Source organism: Triturus cristatus, chromosome 11 (genome assembly GCF_964204655.1).
Source record: "Triturus cristatus chromosome 11, aTriCri1.1, whole genome shotgun sequence".
Classification (NCBI taxonomy): domain Eukaryota; kingdom Metazoa; phylum Chordata; class Amphibia; order Caudata; family Salamandridae; genus Triturus; species Triturus cristatus.
In genome coordinates this window covers 940,248,690-940,273,436 of record NC_140594.1, presented here as the reverse complement: position 1 = coordinate 940,273,436, position 24,747 = coordinate 940,248,690, and the positions used below count along the sequence as shown (strand labels likewise).

Here is a 24,747-nt window from a genome sequence, read left to right as displayed (position 1 = left end):
GGCTTAATGCTGCCTTGTAAATAAGGTGAAGCCCCTATCGCCACAGGAACGTCTTAAAAAGTGGAGTTACCGTGGCGATAGGGGCTTGTAAATATGCCCATAGAATCTTATGTGGGTGCCTAATCAAGAAAAGGGGACACTAATCCAGAAAACAGAGAATTCTTCGAGCAGACATGAAGGGCGTGGAGAAGAGACTTGAGGAGATGAGAGGCAAAGGGAGAGATGAGCGCAAGTCTCCATGCTCGTAATGCAGTGGTTGGTGTGGTAGTGGTTGAAGCAGAGCTGTATGCCCCCAAGCCTCGTACTATTTAGATATTATTATTTTAAATCACAAGAGCGACCCTTATGTCCCTGTGAACCGGGTAAGTACGAAGTACTGCAAACAACATTCACAAGGAACTCATTTATAAATGTTCATCTGTTAAATACAACATCAATGGTTGCTTTTAAGTCAATCTCACACATGCAAGTCAAGAACAATGACAAAATAGAGATAAAGTAAAGCCAAATTAATAATAATCACAGTAAGCCCACACAAGACCTATTTTCTTTTGAGATGTACAAAACCTCAGCCGAGGTTACTTTATTTACTATACAATATTTAATCACATATAAAAACATCTTATATATACAAAACACAATTATTTCTTACGTTCGCAGTGCAAAGTGAGCCCCAGTGAAAGAACCATAACCTTTTGTAACGTGACCAAATGAGAAAAAAGACAAACATTTATAAGGTTATTGGAAAATTATAAGGACAGATTATATACAATGTACAATAGTTCAGTCAAAGCTCTCTCTTATTCTATTGGCGACGGCGTTTCGACCCACTTTAAATGCGGGGTCTCATCAGGACTGTATTTCTGGGGACTACAAAAAGGGAGAGAAAGGAAAAAATATAACTATACCATGATCAATATTTAATATAAAGAAAAATAGGGGCCATGAGGGCATACAAATTCATGGCTTACCGGTGTAGAACATAATTTCGTCCGTATAGGATCCAGTATGTGAAAGGATATAGTGGATGAAGAATCACATCCAGACCTGTAGGCAGGGAGTGATATATTTATGGTACTGGTTCAATAATGGAAATCTCAATTGAATCACCCGGGTGCAGTATCATTTAGCACACTTACTTGGGCTTCTCTTCCTCCAAGTATTGGGATCAAATCGTAAATAAAATATTTTTATGGAGAATCTTAAGACATTCGGATTCTCTAGGGTTTACTTCACTCCTACTTCGAACTTCTGTAATGTATAGGAAACTTTAGTTATTACCCAAGCTGTAACTAACAGTATCTCCGAAAACAATTACCACCAAGTCTACTCACATATTTCGATTCCGTGAGAGAAGAACAGATCTTCTTGTTTCAGTGATAAAACTGCTGGATACAGTTTCAGCGGCGCTGGCTCACTGTAATTATTTAAAAGTTCTCAAGGTTAGCGCCAGTCCCCTATTATATTCTAGAGCTACATCTAACTTTACCTAATAGCTTCAAACATCTACTTACTTCGTAACCGTACTATTTAGAGTCAGGCTCTAGTGCGGCAGAGGAGCAGTGGTGCAGGTTGTGTGATCGATCGCACCAAGGCACAAGAGCGGCCTGCAATTCAGTGCCAACCAGTGCATCCACACCCAAAGCACAGTAAGCCTGCAGAGGCGCGGCAGGGACTAGGTGAGTTGAGCTGGGCCCATGTGTCTTCCCCCCCGGCCCAGGATGTGCTTGCCTACCTTTGCACCCCCCGTCTTCAGTATCTACGGCACTTACTGCCTCAATGCAGCACCAATGTCCCTGAGAGCTCTTTGGGAGACCAGCAAAGACCTTGTATAGCTGCTGATTGAAAATAGAAAGTGTCTGGCAGTCATGAGTCTTGAGTCTTCAGCCCTAACGACCTCTTTGGACTCTTGCATTTAGTCCCCTTTGTTAAATCTACTTGCCGCCCCCAGGCCCTCTGCCCCAGCCCCTGGCCCCTGGTCCGGATTCCAGCGAGGGCGTGACGGCAGAAGGGCTTCTGGGTGGTAGCCGTATGGAGCATACCTTGGGAGCTTTAAGAAATGGGCAAAGGAGGGCGTGGGGATGTAGGCGAGGCCCTAGGTGCGGGGTTGTCTCCCAGCGGGTGCGGAAGGAGCTGGGGTTAGGCCGGTGCGGCTTGCTCCTCCTGGGGGGCCGCATGCCACAATCCTCCTACAGTTGGCTTACTCCCCCTAATCTGGTAAACAACAGCGATCTTGCTGACGGTGATGGTGGGGGCAGGACCACATCACAAGCCCCGAGTTTTCCTGTGGCAGGTAGCCGCCATTGCTATTCCATTTCTCCCAGAGGTGCCTACATAATCTCGCTGGGCCGGTAGAGGCTGGGCCTTCCTCCCTGGTCCATTTTGTTTAACTCCTTCAGTTTGTAGGGGTGAGTTCCATTGCGTATCTTTAAGTTTTATTGCCAAAGTTGATCCTTGTTCAATGGGGAAATGCAAATGTGTAGGTGGCGAACACTCGACTTCAACACCAACAAAAGAAGCTGCTGTTGACAAAATGCTCCAAGGGGCCATAGGTGTTATAGCCACCGATAGAGAACCCACGGAAAGGAGACTCTCTCTAGGTGGTGGAGGCGAACCCTCCCTGAGTATAGCACCTCTTACACTAATTGCACAGAGGCAAATGATGAACCCTTAGCTAATATTCAACCTGATATTGCCAGCAATCAAAATGTATCATCTACTAGGATATGTGTAGTTGCTTCCCTGGATGTGGGGACTAAATCAAACAGGCAACAACAAACAGCATCTAAAGCCAAGCAGATTGCAAATACGCCTAAAATCGATGCCTACATTGTCTGTCAAATCCAAAGCCAGTGGTAATACACATCCAAAAGAAGGGGAAACACTGTTGTATCTAAACCCGACTGGCTAGATTACTTTGAGGGTGCCGTGATGAAACAAGTTCAGGGGTTGATTCCCTTAGAGTTTACCCGACTCTTGGTGAAAATAATTGAGCTTGAATCTCGGGTGAACCTTATTTCCAAAGCTAGCTTACATCAATAGTGTCCCCAATCACAAGCTAATATCATTCTTCTAGAACCATCTACAGAAGTTGGTAAGCATGGTTCCTCTTAACCTTTGACCCATGAAAGTGACCCAGGCACGTTCCGGGGGTTGGAGCCTACAGGGGGTGTGTGTATGAAATGTACCAACACCAATCAACGAGACCCTCAAGGACCTTGAGCAAGAAATAATATGTTCAACACACTTTCCCATGAAACAAGGAACTTGTGACAATCGATTTGCCCCCAGAGGCTTGCCCATATGTGGCCGTGATGACTGGGCTTCCAGGTCCAAGGGACGGACAGAGGGAATCATACATGGAACTGAGAAACAAGTGCCTCAACTGGTTGGGGAACTTTAGGATATTTCCATCCTCAATGCCTAATAATACTTGCACTTCGTGTGGGGTGGCTAGGAAAGGAAGATAAGGACCGCTCATGAGACTGTGTGATTATTCACTTCAGAAAACCTGCAGTTGTTCAAAAACTGCTATTTAACGGTAGCCTTGAATGTACGTGGGGATCTGGGAATGAGCCTATTACCCCTGGGGTACTTTGATAAGCCCCTCTTAGGATCTCAGCAGAGGAACTTTCAAACTGCTGAGAACCCTGCAAATTTGTGTCCTTGGCTCCACAGTTCTAAACAGCCTCATTTAAGCGACTTGTATAATGTCCCAGTGTTTAACAGGTTCAGTCCTCTGGACCATGACGATTGACTTGCAGTAGACAGCAGACTTAACAATGATATGCCTATCTGGGAATTTAATGGGGTAGAACACCAGAAGGAAGTGATTGGTTGTTTAAATGGTTTTAATCTTGTTGGACTTCAAACCCAGGACCATTAGTGTCTTCACAGTAGAAAGGGACTCCAGTAGCAATGAGAATCTATACAGCCTTAGTTACTGAGGAAAGGGTGTATATGGACACATCCTTCGGGCCAGGACATCCCTTAATCCTATTTCTGCTGGTTTTAACATGGTCGATCCTCTAATAGTTGACAAGACATAAGATCAAGTAGGAAGGAGTCACACAGTAAAACCTGGGGGTGCGGAGGCAAGTAGGCACATATCCAATGTAGGGAATTGTAGAACATTAAGGCTAGTTTCATGGAACCTAGCAGGCATGGGTTCCAAGCTGGGGAGTCCAGATTGGGGATCATAGATCAACACTTTTGATAGCTGTCTTTTCCAAGAAATCTGGCAAAACCAGGAAATTAGTCGTCCTGACTTTGCCACATATTGTGTTAATGCTAGGTCCCAGGGACAGGGAAGATCATCTAGGGGTTTAGTGATCTGGATTTGGACACACCTGGGGTGTGCTGTGATAGGGCAGAAACGGTAACTGAAGACATCTTATGTGTAACCATTAAGCTCCCCAATAGATACCTAGGAAGCATTTATAACATCCATTTAAGACCATCTGCTACACTCCAGGAATCTGCCACCATTCATGTGTTAGATTCACTTATAGAACGAATACATCAAGATACCATAAAAATACTGGGGGGCAATTTTAACTGCCAGTTTGAACCCCTAGATCTCTCGAACATTATTCCCTGTAGGAGGAAGACAGGATTTGGTTAATGCTATAAAGAAAAGATTAAAACTGGAGCAGCAAAGTGGAGGGAAGCTGAAGCTACACAAGGGGTCTCACTGCAGATTTGTATAGCCAGTTCTCCAGTTATATACATACCAGGCACTTGCAGTTGCCCTCTATGGTGTGGAGATTTGAGGCATAAAAATAAAAAATGTTGGTTATGGCAGAAAATAGGTTTATGAGGCAGTCCTTGTGTTTATCGGCCAGCACCCCCCTAGTACCGATGAGGGGTTAGATCTGGACCTTAGGCCGATTTCTAATAAGACTGAACTCTGCCCACTAGCTCACTGGAGACGCCTTTGGGATGCTCACATTCACAAACGTTTACTCTATTGAAGTGAGCTGGAGGAAATTCTTAGACACCGACTGCAATAAAACTTCCCTGGATTAAATTTGTAAAAGATTCTCTAATGGAGATGGGCCTAGCTAACCTTTAGTATGATCCTGCTGGTTGTTGCACTTTAATCACAGCCAAGAAGCTACACAATACATTTAAAAACTATAAATATAGCCATTTTCAATGCACGGGCAAGGCATTTTATCTCCTATTTAGTGGCAAAGGACAATTACGAGTTTAAAAACATTTGTAATGAAAAAGAACCTAATTTAGTTTTAAAAAAACGATATGCTCAGTTTAGATATGGAAAATTTCCCCCAAATGGTTTTACCTTGAAATGGTCAGGACCGCTAAATAATAGTGTACAGGTGTGCCCAATGTGTGGTTATGAGAAAGAGGATGTACCCCACATGTTCATTTTCTGTCCAGCGTATAGAGGGGCACAAGTAAAATGGCTGATTCCTATTTTTAGAAAGCTTGGCACAACTAGGAATAAGGAAGCCTATAGGAGCCTTCAAACTGACACAACCCAATAGCTGGTATTTGCTGTATCTAGATATTTATTTCATGTTTGGTTGATAAGCAATAGACAGGTAGTTGAAACTAACTAAAGCTGCTTCTTTTAATTGAATTTGATAAATGATGTTGTTACCTCTTATCTCACATTAATATTAATTCTTGGTTTTATTTTAGATCTGGATTATGGAAGAACCATTCCCTGTTTGCAGACTGTGCATTTTTATTGTATTATAAATTAGGTTGATGTCCATCCTTACTTTTTAACCCCTTCGATGCGAGTGACGGAGCGGTTCCGTCATGTGCGTCGGTTGCGCTGTGCGCATGACGGAACCGCTCTGTCATGGCCCCGCCCACGCACGGAACCTTCAGCACAGCGCGGTAATCCGCGCCACGCTGAAGGGGTTAAATATGATAATTAATTATAAACCATGACCAAGCATTGGTCCCTGACACAGAGCTTAGAAATAAGTGTCCCCTATGCCTTGGTCTCCTCTACAAAGTGCTTGAAATTCGTGCTCATCTGTAGGCTTTTTTTCCTCTTTTTTTTACCGGGGTTCCACTTATTGACTCTTGAGGCCTGGAGCCTGTGCATTGGTTTAACATAGCGCTAACTTGGCCCAAGGGCATTAGGACGTTTTACATGGGCATCGGATTGTAACAGTTTTATGCATAGGGGGGATGAGTGCTTGGCACAGAATCAGTGACTGGAACTCGATCCTAGTCCCCAGTTGTAAGGCCGCAACTCTAGTTGTCAGTTCACAGTGCCTCCTGCGCCCATCTGTTTGATAATGTAGACTTCAGCAAGTCAATGCAGTTGTACAACGTGTTGCCTGCACCATGGGATGCACGGTGGGTGTATGTTTGGTGGCTAAAGAAATGCTCTGGGTGCACCCCCCACTCCTCTATTAACTATTCACGCGAGAGGCTAGCGAGCGGTTGACTCAGAGGACTAGTAAGATAACTCACTGGGTTGCTGCAGCGGTTCCTGAGGTCTGTGCTAGTTGTACAAGTGGCAGGGTCGTACCTACACGGATAGATCTGGCCTTTCACCGTAACAATGCCTACCCACTGAGGGTCACTGAGTTGAGGAATAGTGCGAAACGATAAGTCAGGAGTTCCAAGTGTAAGACGCTACTCAGCACGTTGTGTTACTAGGCCATTGTTACAAAATGTTCCTCCTGCGCACATGGCGTAAAACTCTCCATGCTGGAGCCTTCTCGCTGACCCCTGCGCCCGCTGGCGAGGCCTGCTGCGACCAGACCTTGACACACAGGGGCCAGGAGTTATGTCTCACTTAGTGCCATGTTGGAGTGATTCGCTGGCTGACACATGTTCGACTGAGAGTACCTCAGCGGGCAGCTGAGTGGGAATGTTTGTGAAAAATCCAGAGGGCCTTAAACTAAATCACTGCGCTAAGCAGGGCTGGACTGGGAACACAAACCAATACAGCTGGACTGGCCCCTGGGGAGGGGCGAATTGGGCTAGTGAGCAGCAGTGCTCCCGCCGGCTGCTTAAGCACCGCTGCCACTTTTGTTACAGGGGGGCTGATATTGCAGCACTGTTGCAAAACCTGCCCCCAGTAACAAAACCAGCCCCCATCGAGGGAAAACTGGCCCCCACTGTTCTGCCCACCGAGAAAACGCCCAGTGCCCTCTAAGGCCACAGTGTGCCTGACGCTAAGGCTGCAAAATCTGGCCACGCAGGCAGGGCCGGACTGGGAATTCAAACGGGCCCTGGCAAACTGCTCGCCAGCACCTCCTGTGGGATAGGGGAGGTGCGGCCTAACTCTTTTAAAGAGCCGGTTTCGGCCAATCTTGTTAAAGGGGGCAATATCGGCCCACAGTAACAAAAGTGGCCCCCATGGGCCCAAAACCGGCCCCCACCCTGGCGGCCCACCGGGGTAACGCCCGGTGCCCGCTAGGGCCAGTCCGGCCCTGCACGCAGGCACCTGACATGTGCTGCACAGTCATTTGGCATCAACGCCTCTGTGCATGTCAGGGGAGAGATACATACCAGACTATGGAGCCGTGAGCAAACAAGGCAAACAGGTCTCCATCTCCTATTTTGCTAATTAATAAAGCACTATACTGAGGATGGTGGGGGCAGTTGGAATTATAAAACAGAGGAGGATCAAATTATGCAGCAGGGTTGACTAACAAAAGGAAAATGTTGTGGCGTACTGCAGCAGATTTTATGACAGCATTACTTCATTATTTTGTAATTTTTGCATATTAACTCTGTCTGGGCAAAGATTTCACCTCATTAGTACCAGGTTCACACCAGAATACAACAATAAGCAACAGAAAGGTAACCAGTCAACCCTTGTAAAGGGCCTTCTGCTGTTAAAGCTAGAAACATTTTTTTGGTGTGTAAATTCTGCAGATTATGCGGCATCTGTTATATTATGTGGTAAATCGGGTAAATCCATATTTATGCAGAAAACGCCACAGCTGCAAAATCACACAGTTCCAGTTGCCCTGCTTGTGTGGGATAAATAGATTCATACACAGCAAAAAAAAGTACTACCTGCTTTTTTCCTTACACCTTTATTTAATGCCTACTGGATAAATGTTCATGTCTTCAGACGTTTGCCAGGCCAGAGGCAGTCCTAGGTGTACCTCGGTTCCTTCTAGAGCGTTTTGCAGATACATGGGGCTTGAAGAGGCCTTTCCATCCACTTGGGTTTTGTGAGAGCCTCTGTAGGGGCATAAAGCGCATCCTGGGATGTATTAATAAAGATTTGTACACTAGTAACAAAATTAAAGTTCCGCTGTTGCTCTGTCGGGTGTCAGTGCATTTTACCCAGGACTGTGAAGGTATGCTCTCGATGGGCTGTGATGGTCACTGCATTTTACATTCCCTGAGCCACCGGTGCAAACGATTGACGCAACCAAGACAGCGCCAAACTATTCTTCGCCCTTGCCACTGTGTGGATATAAAACAAAGAACAAAAAAACCCTCCTAGTATTCTGGAGGTGAAGGAAAGTAGATTATTCCCTGAGAGATTTGGTTGATAATAACCAAGGCTTAGTCCAGGTGGAATGGCCTCAGCGACAACCGTAGTCTGGAGTATCGAGCAGCCGCGACATTGTGACCACACAATACTGTGACCCAAAATTCGAAAACCAAATTATCATGGAGGTGAGAGCATATACATTAGTATAGATTTACTAATCTCTGCTACACACCTACATACTTTGAACATGTACATTGTCAAAGTACATATATGTGGATTTAGGTTTAAAAAATCTAGACATACGTACCTGTCGATATTTTAGTTCTTGACAATTTGATCACAATATTGTGGCCATTTGATATTTCACGTTTAGCATTCCGGATCTACGCCCACAAAGGCTGCAGATATCTATAAAGCTTTGGTGTCCATGAGGGTTTTGGTCTCTACGTCAGGTTTAGTTGTAGCCAGTTCTCTCACAGCCATTTGTTTATTGCTGGGGGGCAGTTTGTCCTTCTTTGACTAGTGAGTTGAGTTACAGGGAGATTTGTGTGTTGTCACATAGCTAAGCTGTAAACGTCACTGAATCTGGTCTGTGTTAGTGTGAGTAGAGAGGCACAAATGGCGAGATTCAAGCCCCATAACTTTAATGTATGCCATCATTCATATTTACAATATTTTCTCTCTATTCGCTGTATAAAATCAATGATATTATATGTATTTATAAGCTGTTGAGATAGTTTAGAGGGCCTGTGCGGTTCCGTCATGCGCATCCGTTGCGCTGTGTGGATGACGGAACCGCTCCGTCATGGCCCCGCCCGCGCACGAACCCTTCAGCACAGCGCGGTAATCCGCGCCGCGCTGAAGGGGTTAAAACAAAAATGTGGCATATGCGGGCTGTTAGAACATTTCAGTAAGATGTGTCGTAGGAAAAATAATGTAAAAATTGTGAGTAACAATGAGGAAGAGACTGAGGGGATGCTGAAGTCGAAGACAGTTGTGTCAAGAGTTTACAAGCGAACTATCTTTTGAATGTGGTGGACAATTGTGTGAAAGGGAAACCAATATGTGAAATATCCTTGGGAGGTGTTAAAGTCAGTGTGTATGCTGATTCGGGGTCGCCTTACACTATTGTTAATGAAAGTGTATGGAAGAAGGAATTTGAGGGTACAATTGGAAAGCATTTATTTCCTACAGATGTGAATCCGCGGCTGCAGCACGACAAAGTCCTTTTCCGTTTAGAAAGTGAAATGAATAAAAATGTTTCCTCTTCTTTGTTGCCCCGTGGATTCTGATGCTAGGTGCTTTTTCCACTCGCGCCAATTGTAGAAATGATGAAACGTAGTGTAAGACGATAAAGGTTTATTAAGCCAGGAAACAGGTGAGCGCCAGGCGGTACAACCTCCACTCCAGGACACCAGTAATAACTGACGTCCTGGGTTGGCACTCATGATGGTGACAATGAGTATTCCACAGAAGTGTGGCTCAATGGTTGGAGCGGCAGACCCTGATGCAGAGGTCTGGCCCGGGACCAGGGTTCAATTCCACGCCTCGGCGGGTCTTGGGCTCAAAATTCCACGGACCTGACAATTCTCGCCTCGGTGCCTATTCCAATCATGGAGTCCCACTCTGCAACTCTGGGCAATAGCTTGCTTAATCTCCACAACGGCCCCCACAACGCTAAGGATGCCTGGCCTCCACCTTTGGGGTGCCCAGGAGTGGACACCTCACAGGGAAAGCCAGGATGGGTTCCACAGCGGTATTCGTACAAGCGCCTTGAGACCCTTGCGGGTGAGTAGTGCGCTATACAAGTATCAATTTACATTTACATTACACCCCACGCGCCACATAGTAGAGTTAAAGGGACAATTACAATTGCAATGCCAATACCACAGCTTTCTGTTCCATTTTTGTTTCAAGAATGGTGCGGGTAAGAGGCCACGTGAAAGGCACCCTCTCGTTGTAAGGGCCTCTTACGCCTATCACCGGACTCCATATGCAGCCGAACCTGCTAAACAAGCGCGAATGGTGTGGTTACAAGACCATGCGCTCGGAAGTGACGGCAAGGAGGCACGTTGGGGCTTTATACAAGATCTCAATGTTGTTTTAAAGACCGCGGGGCACGGCGCTATTGGGACATTTCTGTCTCTCCGGAAGGCGCTGTATGTCGCTCCCTCTTCCAGGGCCTGAGAGAACTATCAGTCGTGCCTCTTCAGTTTATAAACTATTCAGATTGCCCCTAAATGGGGTTATTGTACATCGAGGCCGAGAGCATATTCCTTCTAACAAAGCCGGAGACGAGGCGGGAGTGTCGCACCCCCCAAAATATCTATCTCCACACCCCTGAACTCCTTGTCCGCCCCAACAGCCCACCTAAGCAGCTCGCTCCCAGAAACAGGCCTTTCCTTGGCAGACACAAGGGACGACAATCTGGAGGGGGCATGAACAGCTCGGCAGGCGCCCACTTTGTAAAGTAATGGCCGCCCTCCCCGAGGGCTCGACGGCTCAGAAAAAAGGAGCCACCCGCTCTCCTCCAGGCCTCACAGTCATTAAGCGCCTTTTCCGCGGAGCGTCAATTTAGAGGCCACGCGATGAATAGGCCATTTGTGTGAGCTCCGTGCCAGCTGCTCCGGGGGGCTCCGTACATGTCAATGTGTCCTGATACTGTACAGTAAGGAGGGGCGGGGCGGACTCCAGCCTTCTCCCTGGGTCTGTGTACCGCAGCCGCGACCTCCCTGCCCCCTCACGGGACCCGAGGACACGGCCATGCCACCTGGGACGCTCCCTTCACCCATGACTGCTCTTTTTGCTTGATTTTTTAGGTCTACGTTTAAGAGGCAGACAGTGACACCTGGTGCCCCGGACCTGCCCAGCGGGGGAAGGACCGGTCAGTGCACAGAGCGCGAAACAAAGAGACGACCAGAAGACGGCTGAAAGGGCTGCGAGACCTTTTTGGGGATAGGTGAAAAACTCACCCAATAAGCAGGGTCGGACAGGCCCATAGTGCCTGATGGACTGGTCTGATCAGTCAGTGTGTGGGTTGGGTTTTTTGACTTTTTGTTGGACTGTTTTAATGTCCGCTGAGCCGTTTTTTTACAGTTACTTTCCCTGATATTAAAAGAAGCGTGCCTGCAGCAAGCTCAGACCCATGCCTTGCAAAACACTTCTACAGTTTCTCTTTAAAAGTTCAGTACTGCCACAATTTCCAAACAATGACCACTTTTTAGCTGTCTAATTGACTAATGGTGGCCACTTTTATTTTTGTGCCCGGGCCTTCTATCTGCCCCAGTCCGGCCCGCCCAAAAGGCTTGGAATATTGCTTCAGTGACGTTTGTTCGCCTGACCCATTTCAAGGGCAGTGGGGTGAGGGGTGGAATTTCTTCATATGGCCAGGTACCGTCGATGCCCAGCCCCTCCCATGAATAATCGCGGATCCACCCACCTGCACCTCCATCATTCCCCCATTGCTAAAGACAGCAGACCACGCTTGCGTGCCACTGAGCAGCATGCCCTGATGCTGTGACGCTGGTCCCGGGGTGTGCTCCTAACAGCCATTGGCTGATTTTGATGAGCTATGTAGGCCTTTGGTGAGGTGGAGGAGTCTCTGGTGGGCCAGAGTGGGCTCTTGGCAGCTGGGGCCTCTCCTAGTGAGTTTGTGTGGATCTCCTCAGGGTTTAGGTGGACTCCGACAGGCTGGAGTCTCAATGGTCTGGGGCACTGCCAGGCTGACGTGAAATTGTGTGGGCGCCTGGGAAGCTCCCATGGGTGGAGGGAGGCAGGGGCATGTCCCTGGTGGTCCCTTTAGGGGGTGGGACATGATTCCTATGGATCAAAATCAGCCAGGGTGGGCTCCAGGTGATGTGGGCCGACTCTTTCTGAGTTTTTCCACTCTGTTGCAGAAAATTCTACCCTGGGCCCAAAGTGGGGTGGGGGGAGAAGGGGGGGTGGTATTCTCAGAGTCTTAGATCCCGGCAGTTTTGAAAAACTGACTTTGAATTGGGTCCCTCGCGAGTCCTATACTCATGTTCTAAACTTTACAGACACAAACAGTGATCAATTTCTCAACACTGATATTTTCAACTATGACTATAAATCGTTACGTGATCAAGATTTAGTTCCTGTTTACATTTCACGTTTTGCTTCACCTTGCATTCCCGAAGGGTGTTTTCTTTTTCCAAGATTTTGTGGTGTTGTAGTTTTTATATGCAGCATATTACGCTTGTACAGTGCTTATTGTGAACGGAGTCATCTCTATGTGCCGGTGTGAGTAGAGGTTGTGGGTGGGTAAGTGTTTATAATGGGCAATGATGGAGAGCTCTGGATTTGAGCCTTAGGCAGAGCAAGTCAGAGTGCCTGTCATTGGGTCAGAAAAGGTGTGCAGAATGCCTGTTCATCCAATGATTGACCTCTCTGGGAATTACACAGCTCAATGGTCACCTGTGCCAAATGTAATTTTGATTCTGTACAGAAGTGTGAGAAGGAGGTAAAAAGCTGCATAAATATTGACAGGGTAAAAGTAAAGACAGTACATTGTTAACAGGTGAGTGGGTGCATTGTGTGTGGAGGGGATAGAAAAGTGAAGGAGATGCAAGGAAGTACACACAGAAAGAGAGAGTAAAATGCCTGCAAAGTGCAGAACCAGAAATACTTGGTGTAAGACATGCAGATGGAGGGTTTCAGAAAGATTTCGTAATAAAAAGGCCAGGTCTAACATTGAGGGACTACAGAGGAATGTGATGTGAAGGGGAGAATGGGAGTATGTGAGACACTCCCCAGACCAGCACTCTTCCACAAACCTTAGGACTGCAGTGGTATCCACTGGGTATACAGCCCCATCCAATTACATGTTTTACTGGGTGTAGAAACACAGCCAGTCAAACCAAATGTGTGAAGAAAAAGCTCCAGAATCCAGTGGTGTGAGACCTGGTAAATCTAAGTCCCATATGGGAATCCTGACTTAGGAGCACAAAACTTGTGCTGCCCATAATCGGGAGGGTGGGCGGGCGGATAGTCTGCAGGTAGGTGAGGGGGGTATAAGAAGCTGCTCTTATTACTGGGCATCTTGAAAGAGGCCCATTATAGGGTATTACTGAGTTCACAATAGTACAGCCCAGGGCCGGCTTTAGCGCTGGTGGCGGCCTGTGCGACAATGTTTGTTGACGCCCCCCAATGACCACCTCCGTCAGGGATTCCCTCACTACCACTCTTCAACAGTACCCCTCACATCTCCAGAACTACTCTCTCACAGATGCATTAAATGAGTTTTATAGTGCCACTCATACTAGTGTAGGGTGTCAGACCATTTTACATCACACGTATTACGCAGAGACAATCAATCCAGTGGCATAGCTAGCCCGTTGGCTGCCCGTGGTGGTCACTGAATTTGCCACCAATTGAAGAGTGGGGGGATTTCTGCCCGAGGCAGCAGGTAAGAGCGGGGGAGGCGGCCGTCACTAAAATTTGTGCCGCCTGGGGCGGACCACCCCCACCTTACTACGCCACTGAATCAATTATACGTGTGTCAATCAGTTTATGGGAAACGTTACATACGACAGAGAACTACAAAAGGAGTCATGTCATCCATACTTGTAGGCTGTATATTTTAAGAGTGCTTGGTCTGGAGAAGCACAAACTTAGAATATAAAGCTTAACACCATGGCTGGGGGTTCTCTTTAATAATAAGAAATGATTTCTTCCCAAATGAACTCATTTTGCAACATTTGGTTAATGAAAGACTAGGGAAAAACCATAATGCTCTAATCTATACCATGCAGTTTTCATGCAGCTCTTTCATGAGAGTTAATTGTTCACTGTTCTACGTTAGGATTTTAACTTGTAAACTGCAAGTAGCAATAGGATGTCTCTGACACAAGCAATTACCTACTGAATTATTTACATTATATGTTTTTTGTGATGTGCATGGGGCACCTTGTTTGCAGCAGGCATATTAACCCTCTGTGCTACCTTATGATGAATCAAAACTTCCACTAAACAAAGCACCGATCTCTCTCCAGAAAAAACATTAATCACCCGAGTTATCCTGACGTGTTCATTGTTGCCAGAAAATTTCTGGAAGAAAAGAAAGCAGCAGCAGGTGCTTTTAAAACCATAACATATGCTGCAGCACAACAGAGCCGGCCCTGCCTACAGCTTACTTAGGTTCAATGAACAAACTGAAAGTGAATTACTCAAAATTGAGCTGGTGTAGAATGTCTCTAGTAATCAAGGCGGTGAGAAGACCTACTGATGGAGTAGAGAAAGGAGCTTGGCTCTATGTGCCAAGATCAATTAAATAAAATCCACAAACCTTCAGGCGAAACCTTTAATTTTATTTTCTGACTCCTAGGCAAACAAATATTTCACCGCAGCGTATGGGTAAAGCATGCCTCCTGATCTGTTTAACGCTGTTTTCTCTCTTCTATTTCTACAAAGATTAACATCATGGAAAATAAAGAGGGACAACAGCGTTCAACTGTGCAGGCTTTTGAGCAATTCCACTGGCGCTGATTTTAGAGCACACATGGCGCCTCCCCTTACCTCGGCACCCTGTGCGGTGGCACCGTTCGCTCCGCCCAAAAGCCGGCACGGGTACTGCCACCCAAACCAGAACATCTGTATGGCTGAATGTTTGTGGTATTTGTATAGCGTAAACCGAAGTCCAAAACACCTTAAAACGGAAATGTGGGCACCCACTCAGCACAGTCCAAATATACAGCTATCTGTCTATGAAAGTTCCCAACAGCGCTCCATCCACCCGCTGCCTACACACACTTACTCCTGCCAGGCAGTAGACACGCCTACCCTTACTTCTGCCAGGCAGTAGACACGCCTACCCTTACTTCTGCCAGGCAGTAGACACGCCTACCCTTACTTCTGCCAGGCAGTAGACACGCCTACCCTTACTTCTGCCAGGCAGTAGACACGCCTACCCTTACTTCTGCCAGGCAGTAGACACGCCTACCCCTACTTCTGCCAGGCAGTAGACACGCCTACCCTTACTTCTGCCAGGCAGTAGACACGCCTACCCTTACTACTGCCAGGCAGTAGACACGCCTACCCTTACTTCTGACAGGCAGTAGACACGCCTACCCTTTCTTCTGCCAGGCAGTAGACACGCACACCCTTACTTCTGCCAGGCAGTAGACACGACTACCCTTACTTCTGACAGGCAGTAGACACGCTTACCTACCAAGAAATCTCAGAAGGTGTCTCGGTACAGCCCTACGGCCTCACTGCTCAAACTCTCAATTCTATCATGCTGCCACCTCCTCTTACAGGTATACGGCATCATTCAGTCCACTGACCTCACATCGGTCAGACTCTGATCCCTGTGGCAGAACTCACAACAGCCATGGGCAACCAAAAAGTGCTGCAATGACACACCCATGGCAGACTGGGCGCTATACAAATGCCACGAATAGTAATGCGATGGGCTAACCAGTCCCTGGTTCTTGTCCCTTGGAGTAATACTCAACTCAAGGCGATGACAGCTATTTTTTCGATATCCTCACACCCAAGACGTTCCTATTGACTGTTGTTGAACCACGGAAGCACCACTACATGGAGTGACACACAAAGGGGCACACGCATGAAGTTAGTGCATGTGAAAGAAGTCAGTGTAGTACCCTACAATTTTAAAATCTTCAGTGCAATCTTGTTCCTGTCAGCTGCGTTGCTAGGTTCAGCGGTAACTTTAAGTTCAGCACCCATTCCATCAGTGGCCCCTCTGTTGGGTATACCAACAACATACTTGTGGGTGCCTATGTGGATGGGGAGTTTTTATGCACTTGTGTTCACAACATTGACATAGAGGACTCAGGGGCATTCGGAGCACAGCCAGCATTCGTATTCTTTTGTGAAAAGCATCTTTATGGTCTCATAAAGGGGTGATTTATAGCCTGGGCCCCATATGGCATAGCTGATATAAGTGTGCCGAATTATGACCGCACACTGGGGGGATTGTTCACTTCATCCAGGCATTCCTTGACTCAACAGGGGATTTTAGGGGCGGAGGGAAAGGAGGAGGGTCCCCTTGCTGTACTGACTTGAAAGGTTCAAGTTCACCCCTGCCCCTTCCCCAGGCTCTGACATGCACATTTATATGATATATTGGAAAGTTAAGTGGGAAAGGCTTTTGGAACAGATGCTCTCTCCCTGCGGTGGGCGGACAAGAGCCATGGAGGAAGGCTGAGAGGACCAAATGGGGATTTTCTGGTGTGATTTAAAAAAAAAAAACGATCACAGATTATGCTTTTTCTGTTCCCATATATCCAGTTGGCTACATCCTGCTTCAGAAGCAAATAACCCCTGAACTTGTCTCCTACACAGTCGCTTCGCTGAATATTGGCTGCAGTGTCAATTAAAAATAACCGCGAGCACTTCCGGGAACATGGCCTCTGTCCAGATGGTTTATTGCTCGTGAAAGGTTGTTCGTGCTGGGGTAGAGTCACTTGCATGTCTTATGTGTCCTATCCATGAATTATCCAGCCCCATTCCTATCGCCCCTTCAAAAGCAACCACCCCTTCACCTATTTGCCTTTTCGCAAAGGGGGGTGAGAAGCTGTAATTGGCTTCCTAGCGGCCCTCGCAAATTTGATAGACAAACTACACAACATATGCAGAGGACGCAGTTCCAAGGAAATGGGTGTAGTTTGCAGATTTTCACTATTCAAGGCTTTCAATACGACATATTCCCTATTTTATTGAAAAACATTATTTACTGAGCGAACAGAAGCAATATTATGGGAAGGGAAAATGGGAAACTCCATAGCAACAGGAAGATGTAGTACCAGATTGTCGTTGATGAAATATGGTCTTATAAACATATTGGGCCTCATGTAGGAAGCCAAATACCGGTCGGTAACGGCCGATTTTCGGTAATTATACCGTTACCGACCGGTATTTTGGCTTTTGAGATGTAGGGGGAGAATTTCATGATTCGGTATTTACCGAATCGGTAAAATTACCGATTCGGTAATATTACCGATTCGGTAAATACCGAATCATGAAATGAGATGTAGGGGGAGTGTGTGGTGGGTGTGGGGATTCGTTATTTACCACCAACTAAAGGTTGGTGGTAAATGACGAATATGTGTAAAAAAGCATTTTTGTGCACGTTTAAGTGTGCAATGTGGCAGACATACATGCCCTTAGGGCATGTATGTGCGCCACATGTGCACACATGGCTGAATCAGGGGTGCAACAGGGTGTCAATGTGACACCCTGCCACCCTTGCATGTGCTCCCCATTACCGAATCGGTATTTACCGATTCGGTAATGAGGCATACCTTCCCATCAATGGGAAGGTATGCCTCATTACCGAATCGGTAAATACCGATTCGGTAATTACCGAATTTTTCCGATTCGGTAATATTTACCGACTCATTACCTACATTGCATTTACCACTTCATAAATACCGAATCGGTATGATTCGGTATTTATGAAGTGGTAAATGCCAGCCCACCTACATAAGGCCCATTGTGACCTAAATATCCATATATTGACAGTATGTATAGCTTCCAAATATGTGAATGTGGAGTTATACTTCTATATTTACCTATAAATATTTACCACCGTGATATTTTGGTTGTTTATTTCAGTGATTTAAACATTTGTCGAATAAATGGACAAACACAAAAGGAGTTTACAGACATCATTGATGTTTGACTCATGCTTTTCCAATTGGACAATGCGCATGCGGATTGTATTACTGCATATCGACTCCAACAATATTGTGGGACAAGAATATTGAGGACAGACTAACAAGTGACAAAATAACGTAAGGTAAGTGCATAAAGTAAAGTTTACAATAGCACGCCCATAAATAAATATTTCTTCTGTTTGAGAAGCAGAAAACTGAATGTTCTTGCATCCTACCAGTTCATTGAATGCAATGGCAGATTCCTCATAGTCTTACCCTTTCTCATCACAGTCCTTACTAGTGAAAGAGCAGAGACTACATCAAAAGGATTTTATGACAATAAAATGGTCCATGACACCTTTTTGCGAGAAAATAGCAAACGTGTGCAAGTTACATGCAATGAGAAATGACACTATGATACGAAATGTAGTTACTGCATCGTAAAAGCATGCAGAAGAAAGGTAGACTAGATATGTGTTATTCATATGAATTATATAGTTGTGGTTTAATTAATGGAAATATATCATATATATATATTAACGTGTTAGAATTTTGTAGAATGATATACTCACATGTATTAGTTTGAACCATATTGAAATGGTTATTATTGCATCAATGATATATATTTAAACGTATATGCTTAATTTCCCGTTTAAGGTGTGGTTCATAATGAACATGATCCTATTGTATATTAGCTTAAGTTCATGTAGACCTTATTCGTTTAGTGAAATCATGGACTGTTAATACCAAAGCGTATGGGAACATTCCACCGTATTGTCAGTAGTACTGAAATAATAATTGCTTCATTTGACATCTCTTGTGCTGAGCAGTACACTTATTACAATTTTTGCTACACTCTGGAACAACTGCCTGGGAAAGTGCCCTTTTGAACTGTTATGCTTTTCTCCCAAATGTGCCATTGTTCAATGTGTTGCATGATTGAATAACTTAAGGAACTGTGTAATCCTTTCACCTATTTTTCCGTATTTGTGTCTTTAAACTGCTGCATCACGCTCATCCTATACGAACTGACCAATGGACTGAGTGGTTTGACAAATTGGGATGATGTCAGGAGGTGTCACCCCAGAACTGGCCAAGTATAATTTCCTATTTTAAGAGATTTTGGGAGCTCTGCCCTAGCCCTGATTTTTGCCCTACCCTGACTGGATGCTTGTTTGTGGTCCAGAGAGGAACTGAAAAAAAAAATCAATTGTGTGTCTTTTGCTTTCTACCCTGACCTGAGGCAGATCGATTCAATTGCGGAACGAGGGGTTCCTGTTGTGCTGCTGTGACTCTGGCTGTTCTAGTGACAGACTAAGACACATTACTATTTTAAGGGATTGGACTGGCTACTTGAAATTTTGCTGAACTCTCCTGAGAGTCTTTGCGGAAGACTCACCTGAATACCTAGCCATACCGGCGGATATGCTGCATGTGCTTGGGAGTCTACCTCGGCTGAGGGAGACAGCCCATCTTATTTACCAAACCCCACCTTGAAACCCGAGCTTTGGTATATTTCATTAAATCTATCTTTACTTGAATTCTAATCTGAATGCTAATTTCATTTAAATGTAAAACGTTTCCATCTTAATCTGATAAACCAAATTAACTACTTGGTTTGAATCTTCTGCTCTGACTTGTCATTACTTATGAAGTGAACATTATTTTTGGGTTACCCTATGACTAAACAGAAATGGAATAGGGGAATTTCTGATCATCAAATTCTGATGCTAATATTTCTCTTAGCTATAATGGTATTATTGGTTGGTATGATTCTTACTCACCTACATTTCTTTAGGAGATTTGGGTTTGCAGTGATCATATTTTATATCTGCAGTACTTGTTTGAGATTTATCTATATGAGTTTAATTTCGAGATTTCTAGATACAGTTATCCTATTCCTGGTCCTTATTGGGTGACTGCTTATTGCCCGAATATCTAACCCCTTTTCCGCACAGAGGAAGATCTATCTGAGGACCAATTGATGGTAAGATATAAAGTAGGGCATAGGAAACGCAACAGCACTAGTAAGGTGAACCCTGCTCCTGAGACAAAGTTCTTGCCCCATCCACCAATCTGTGGTTCAACACAGGGGATTGGAATACAGAATCATCCTGTATTATCCATATAAAACCCAGCCAGAAAGAAGCAACACCAGGAAGGGTGGGCAGGAAGCAAGGGCTAGATGAGAATTAATTGAGCTATAAGTAATTACTGGTAAGTAATCAAGACATTACCTCCACATCCGTCTATCTTGACCAAATCCTCATTAATAAAGTATTCAAAAAGTACTCAACAAGCCTTTGGGTTGAAACTCATCACTCGCACAATGCTACATCCAGTGACAATTTTATCATGTATTCAAATTCTTAACTACATAAAGAAGGATTTCAGCACCTCTGTCTCAAAGAGTATGGAGTTGTGGTAATCTTCCCACAGAAAGTAATGTCTCACATAGAAATGTGTGTGTGGCAGTCAAATAAACGTCACAATGGGGAATATCCTGTATAACCGATTGAGATACCACCGTGCTTCTGGTAGATTGTCTCTGAATCTCACAATCTCACTAGTGAAGGGATCTGATTACAGAATAGGCCAAAGCAGTAGTGGATTTTATCCATTTACTAAGGGAAATAAGAGGCAGCCCTGACCCGATGCCTCAAAAGTCTCATAGACTACATGATTTGTGGCACCACTTTGATCGTCAAGATTGCTCACTATCACTGCTCTGAGAACTAGACAATGCCAACCTTGTTCTTCCTCTGAAACAGGAACGGAGTATGTGGCGGAGTTCACCTTAGGGCAAATAGAAAGGTCGAGAAAAAGAATGAAAGTACAAGCTCCTAATTCAACTATGGGCTTCGCTGTGGTCATAGCCAGCAAAAAAATGGTCTTCCCCTTTGGGAACCTCTAATCAAAAAATTGCATTTTCAAAGGGGTGTGTCTTAAGAGCCTTCAGAAGAAGGGCAAGCTCTCCTGATAGAAACCAGGGGCTTGACCACTTGTCTAGTTAGTGAATAATCTTTGGAGAATATGGGCTCAAGAACCATCAGAAACACATGCTACGAGCAGGAGCTCCTTGCTAACATTCCAGGGCTCACATTTAGTAACATTCACGCAACACAGCTTGACAAATAGACATCATGATTGAGATTAACCGGTCATGGGTATGCAGTTAGGCTGTAGGGAAATTTGAAATTGAGGGATACATCACTTTGGACCTTTAAGAATTACATAAAGAGCATCAAGGGCAGGAGAGGTGTTCCAGCAGTAGGACACTAATACATAGAGCGATCTGTTGTTGAGCATTTCACATCTAGGAGACTGGATGGGTGGTGGCTTTTCGGAAGCCAGAATATGGCTGGAATGTAACACGGAGTACAGCCATCAAGGGCGATGTAAACTAGTAATGGTGACCCAAGCATAGTGTCATAAATGTAAGTGTGACATGATTATTGCATCATAGGTCCACTATGACCTAGGCTTGTGACATGGTTATTGCATCATAGGTCCACTATGACCGGACATGTGACATGGTTATTGCATCATAGGTCCACTATGACCTAGGCTTGTGACATGGTTATTGCATCATAGGTTCACTATGACCGGGGCATGTGACATGGTTATTGCATCATAGGTTCACTATGACCGGGGCATGTGACATGGTTATTGCATCATAGGTCCATTATGACCTAGGCTTGAGACATGGTTATTGCATCATAGGTCCACTATGACCTAGGCTTGTGACATGGTTATTGCATCATAGGTCCACTATGACCGGGGCATGTGACATGGTTATTGCATCATAGGTCCATTATGACCTAGGCTTGTGACATGGTTATTGCATCATAGGTCCACTATGACCTAGGCTTGTGACATGGTTATTGCATCATAGGTTCACTATGACCGGGGCATGTGACATGATTATTGCATCATAGGTCCACTATGACCTGGGCAGCCTGATTCTGAATCCTGAGGAGTTTGCTTCCAGTATCTTATTAGGGAGTCTCATTTACAAGTTGTTACAACAGTCCAAACATGATATCAACACAGATAGGACTAGGACAAATACTTAGAGGAGACGTGGGCGATGCTCTGCATCAGTTGCATGCAGATGAATGCCTTGTTAGTGACTGTGCCCACTTGAGGTAAGAAGGAAAGATCATCGCAAAACAGAACACCAAGGTTCAATTGTCATGAAATTAGAGTTGTGGATAGGCCCATAGAACAAGTCCAACCGAAAGGAAGAGGTGAATAGTCCGTTGGCCCTCACGCATGAGCTACGCATTCTGTACACCCAGGTATTTTGTTTTGCATATGTGAAATCTTGTGTAATGTGCAGGTGCAAAATGTTGCATGATTTTTGCCTGTGGGAGATTGGGATGAAAGAAAAGTGTTTCACTGGAAATCTAAAACTGGAGCAGAAAGATATTTTCTCCTCAAACCAGTTTCCTACCAGTGTTTTGTGTGGATGCCAAAAGTGAAGTATATCCTTCATTATATGCAAGATACCTGCTACGTACATTTCGGAAAATTTCATGTAATTATCAAGAAATTTAAATGAAGAAATTAGGTTTCCCCTAGTCTCTGGGATGTTCAGTTATCACTAATTATTCTGCACCCTATGCTAGCTTTCCTTAAAATAAATTTGCCATCGCATGGCAATCCCTAAATTCCACTTCTAGTTTGAGGTTTATCTGCATATTGTCTGGATAAATGCGGTAGTCTATGTCATTCGACCACAGGATTTGTTCTGGTGCCCGTAAAGGCATTGAAGAGGCCAGACACAGATCCTGCCCCTTGACGCACTCTATTCCTGCTGGTAGCAAAGACTGAGAACAAGGGGCCTAGGGCGGATGCACTGAAAGGCTGGTTGCAAAAGTTGCACAATGACTTTTTGCAATCAGTCTTTCATTCTACCAGGCAACCTATGTACTAAAAGTTTGAATCACAAAATCTCCAGTTGTGAGGGTCGTAGAAAGACCTGTCGAAGGAATAATAACTAGGCAGTTGCACCTCCTTAGATTTTATACAAACACTGGAGTGAGTAGTGGCCGGCAAGACTAGCAGATCACCATCCCTGTGTTGGCGTTCCCGAATGGGATTTTTTTTAAGAAGCCTGTGTACCTTAAATAAACAGATACAGTTTATAAAAAAAGTTTCCTGTTTGGGTAAAACATCGCAGGTCAAGCAGGAAGGCTGCCATCCCCTTCCATAAAGGATAAGGTGTCTCAAGTGGACACTTTTGCTACTGCGAATCAATTACCACCACCTGTGAGGTGCTGGTAACTCATCAATGGTTTGTGAATGTAGTCACAAACAATCCATACATGCCATACCAAGGAACAGATGTCCCTTTCCCATCCCTTCCTAATTGTGATTTGGTATGGGTTGCTAAATCCATTTTCCGAGTTGGATGGGCTTCTCCAAGCCTAAAAGTGATTTTAATAATATAACAAAAAGGCATTTTGTGATCGCCAATCAAGCGATTTTGCAAATCACAGACATTTTAATTGCAAAATTGCTTTCTATATCTGTCCGCTAGCATTACAGATGAGGGCCAATGTTACGTATGCCAAAGTACATTGTCAAGGGAGCAACCATAACTTTGTGGTCATTGGAAATAAATGGAAAGTACAAATTAAACCCACACACCAAGACATACTTTGCTTCTTGTCTAGCAGTTCATTAATAATGAGTTGCACAAAATCTGAGGTTCTGGGCATATTTCCAGCCTAAGAGCACAGTATGGAAGCTGCAGAACAACCCAGATGTGCACACTGTTTGTGTACTTGGGGAGGCACAGAGTAAAAGACACAACATTCAGCAGTAAAAAAAAAATGACAAATTTCTCAGAATCACAGTATTTTTCCTCAAATGCTGGCCTGAGACCCACACTCCCCCACCTTCACTGTCTGTACTTGTAGCAGTCCATTTTTTAAAATGACAATTCCCCTCATTACAGTTCTGCTCATCAGGGTACAATGGGTACTTACAGCTTCTCGAGGGCCTGCAGCCCGAGGAAGGAAGCATTCCTCAGCACTGTGATCTTGTTGTTGCTCAAAACCCTGGAAGAAAAGGAAAAAGAAAAGAGGTCCTTGAGTTATTCAGGCAGAGGTAAGAGATGTAAGAGCAAGCGCCTGTTGGTAGTGCGGGCCTGTGGGTGCTAGAGGTGCGGCCGGGGAGGAAACCTAGGCTGCAGAAGTCACACGCGAGCCTCAGACATTCCCTATGGCTCTGTCGAAAGACATTATTTTATCTTCCAAGATGGAGGAGGACATGGAAGGCTAGAGTGTACCGTCATTGTTTCCTAGAGTGGAATGTCAGGGTTCTTCGTTAGCTAAACCTGACATCGCTCCTCATTGACGAGGCACCCTAGGTCCATGAGGGCCGGGTCCTTGTCAGGGTTCCAAGTAACCACATAAACTACACACATACAGTGACGCTAAATCATGCTCATTTATGTAGTTGTGCTTATCCTGAAAACCTGTCAAGGATCTGCCCACCTCTACCTCCGTTGCACAACTCCCTTGTGGAGGGACTTGCCGCTCTTAGCTGAAACTGAAACAAGGCCCTATGTGCTTGTTGCATGTCGACTGCGGGAACGAGCAGGGCTAGATCACAAATGCTGCCTTAGTGAGGAGATGTGGTCTAGTGCCT

The 24,747-nt window shown here is 45.1% G+C and overlaps 1 protein-coding gene across 1 annotated transcript in view; it reads right to left on the bottom strand.

Annotated features, from left to right (window-relative positions):
• Positions 1-24,747, bottom strand: part of ADGRA2 (adhesion G protein-coupled receptor A2) — a 511,074-nt gene that overhangs the window by 259,553 nt on the left and 226,774 nt on the right. The window contains exon 2 of the mRNA XM_085634945.1: positions 24,084-24,155. Within this exon, the coding sequence (XP_085491071.1) occupies positions 24,084-24,155 (72 nt within the window). The remainder of the gene's footprint in view (positions 1-24,083; positions 24,156-24,747) is intronic.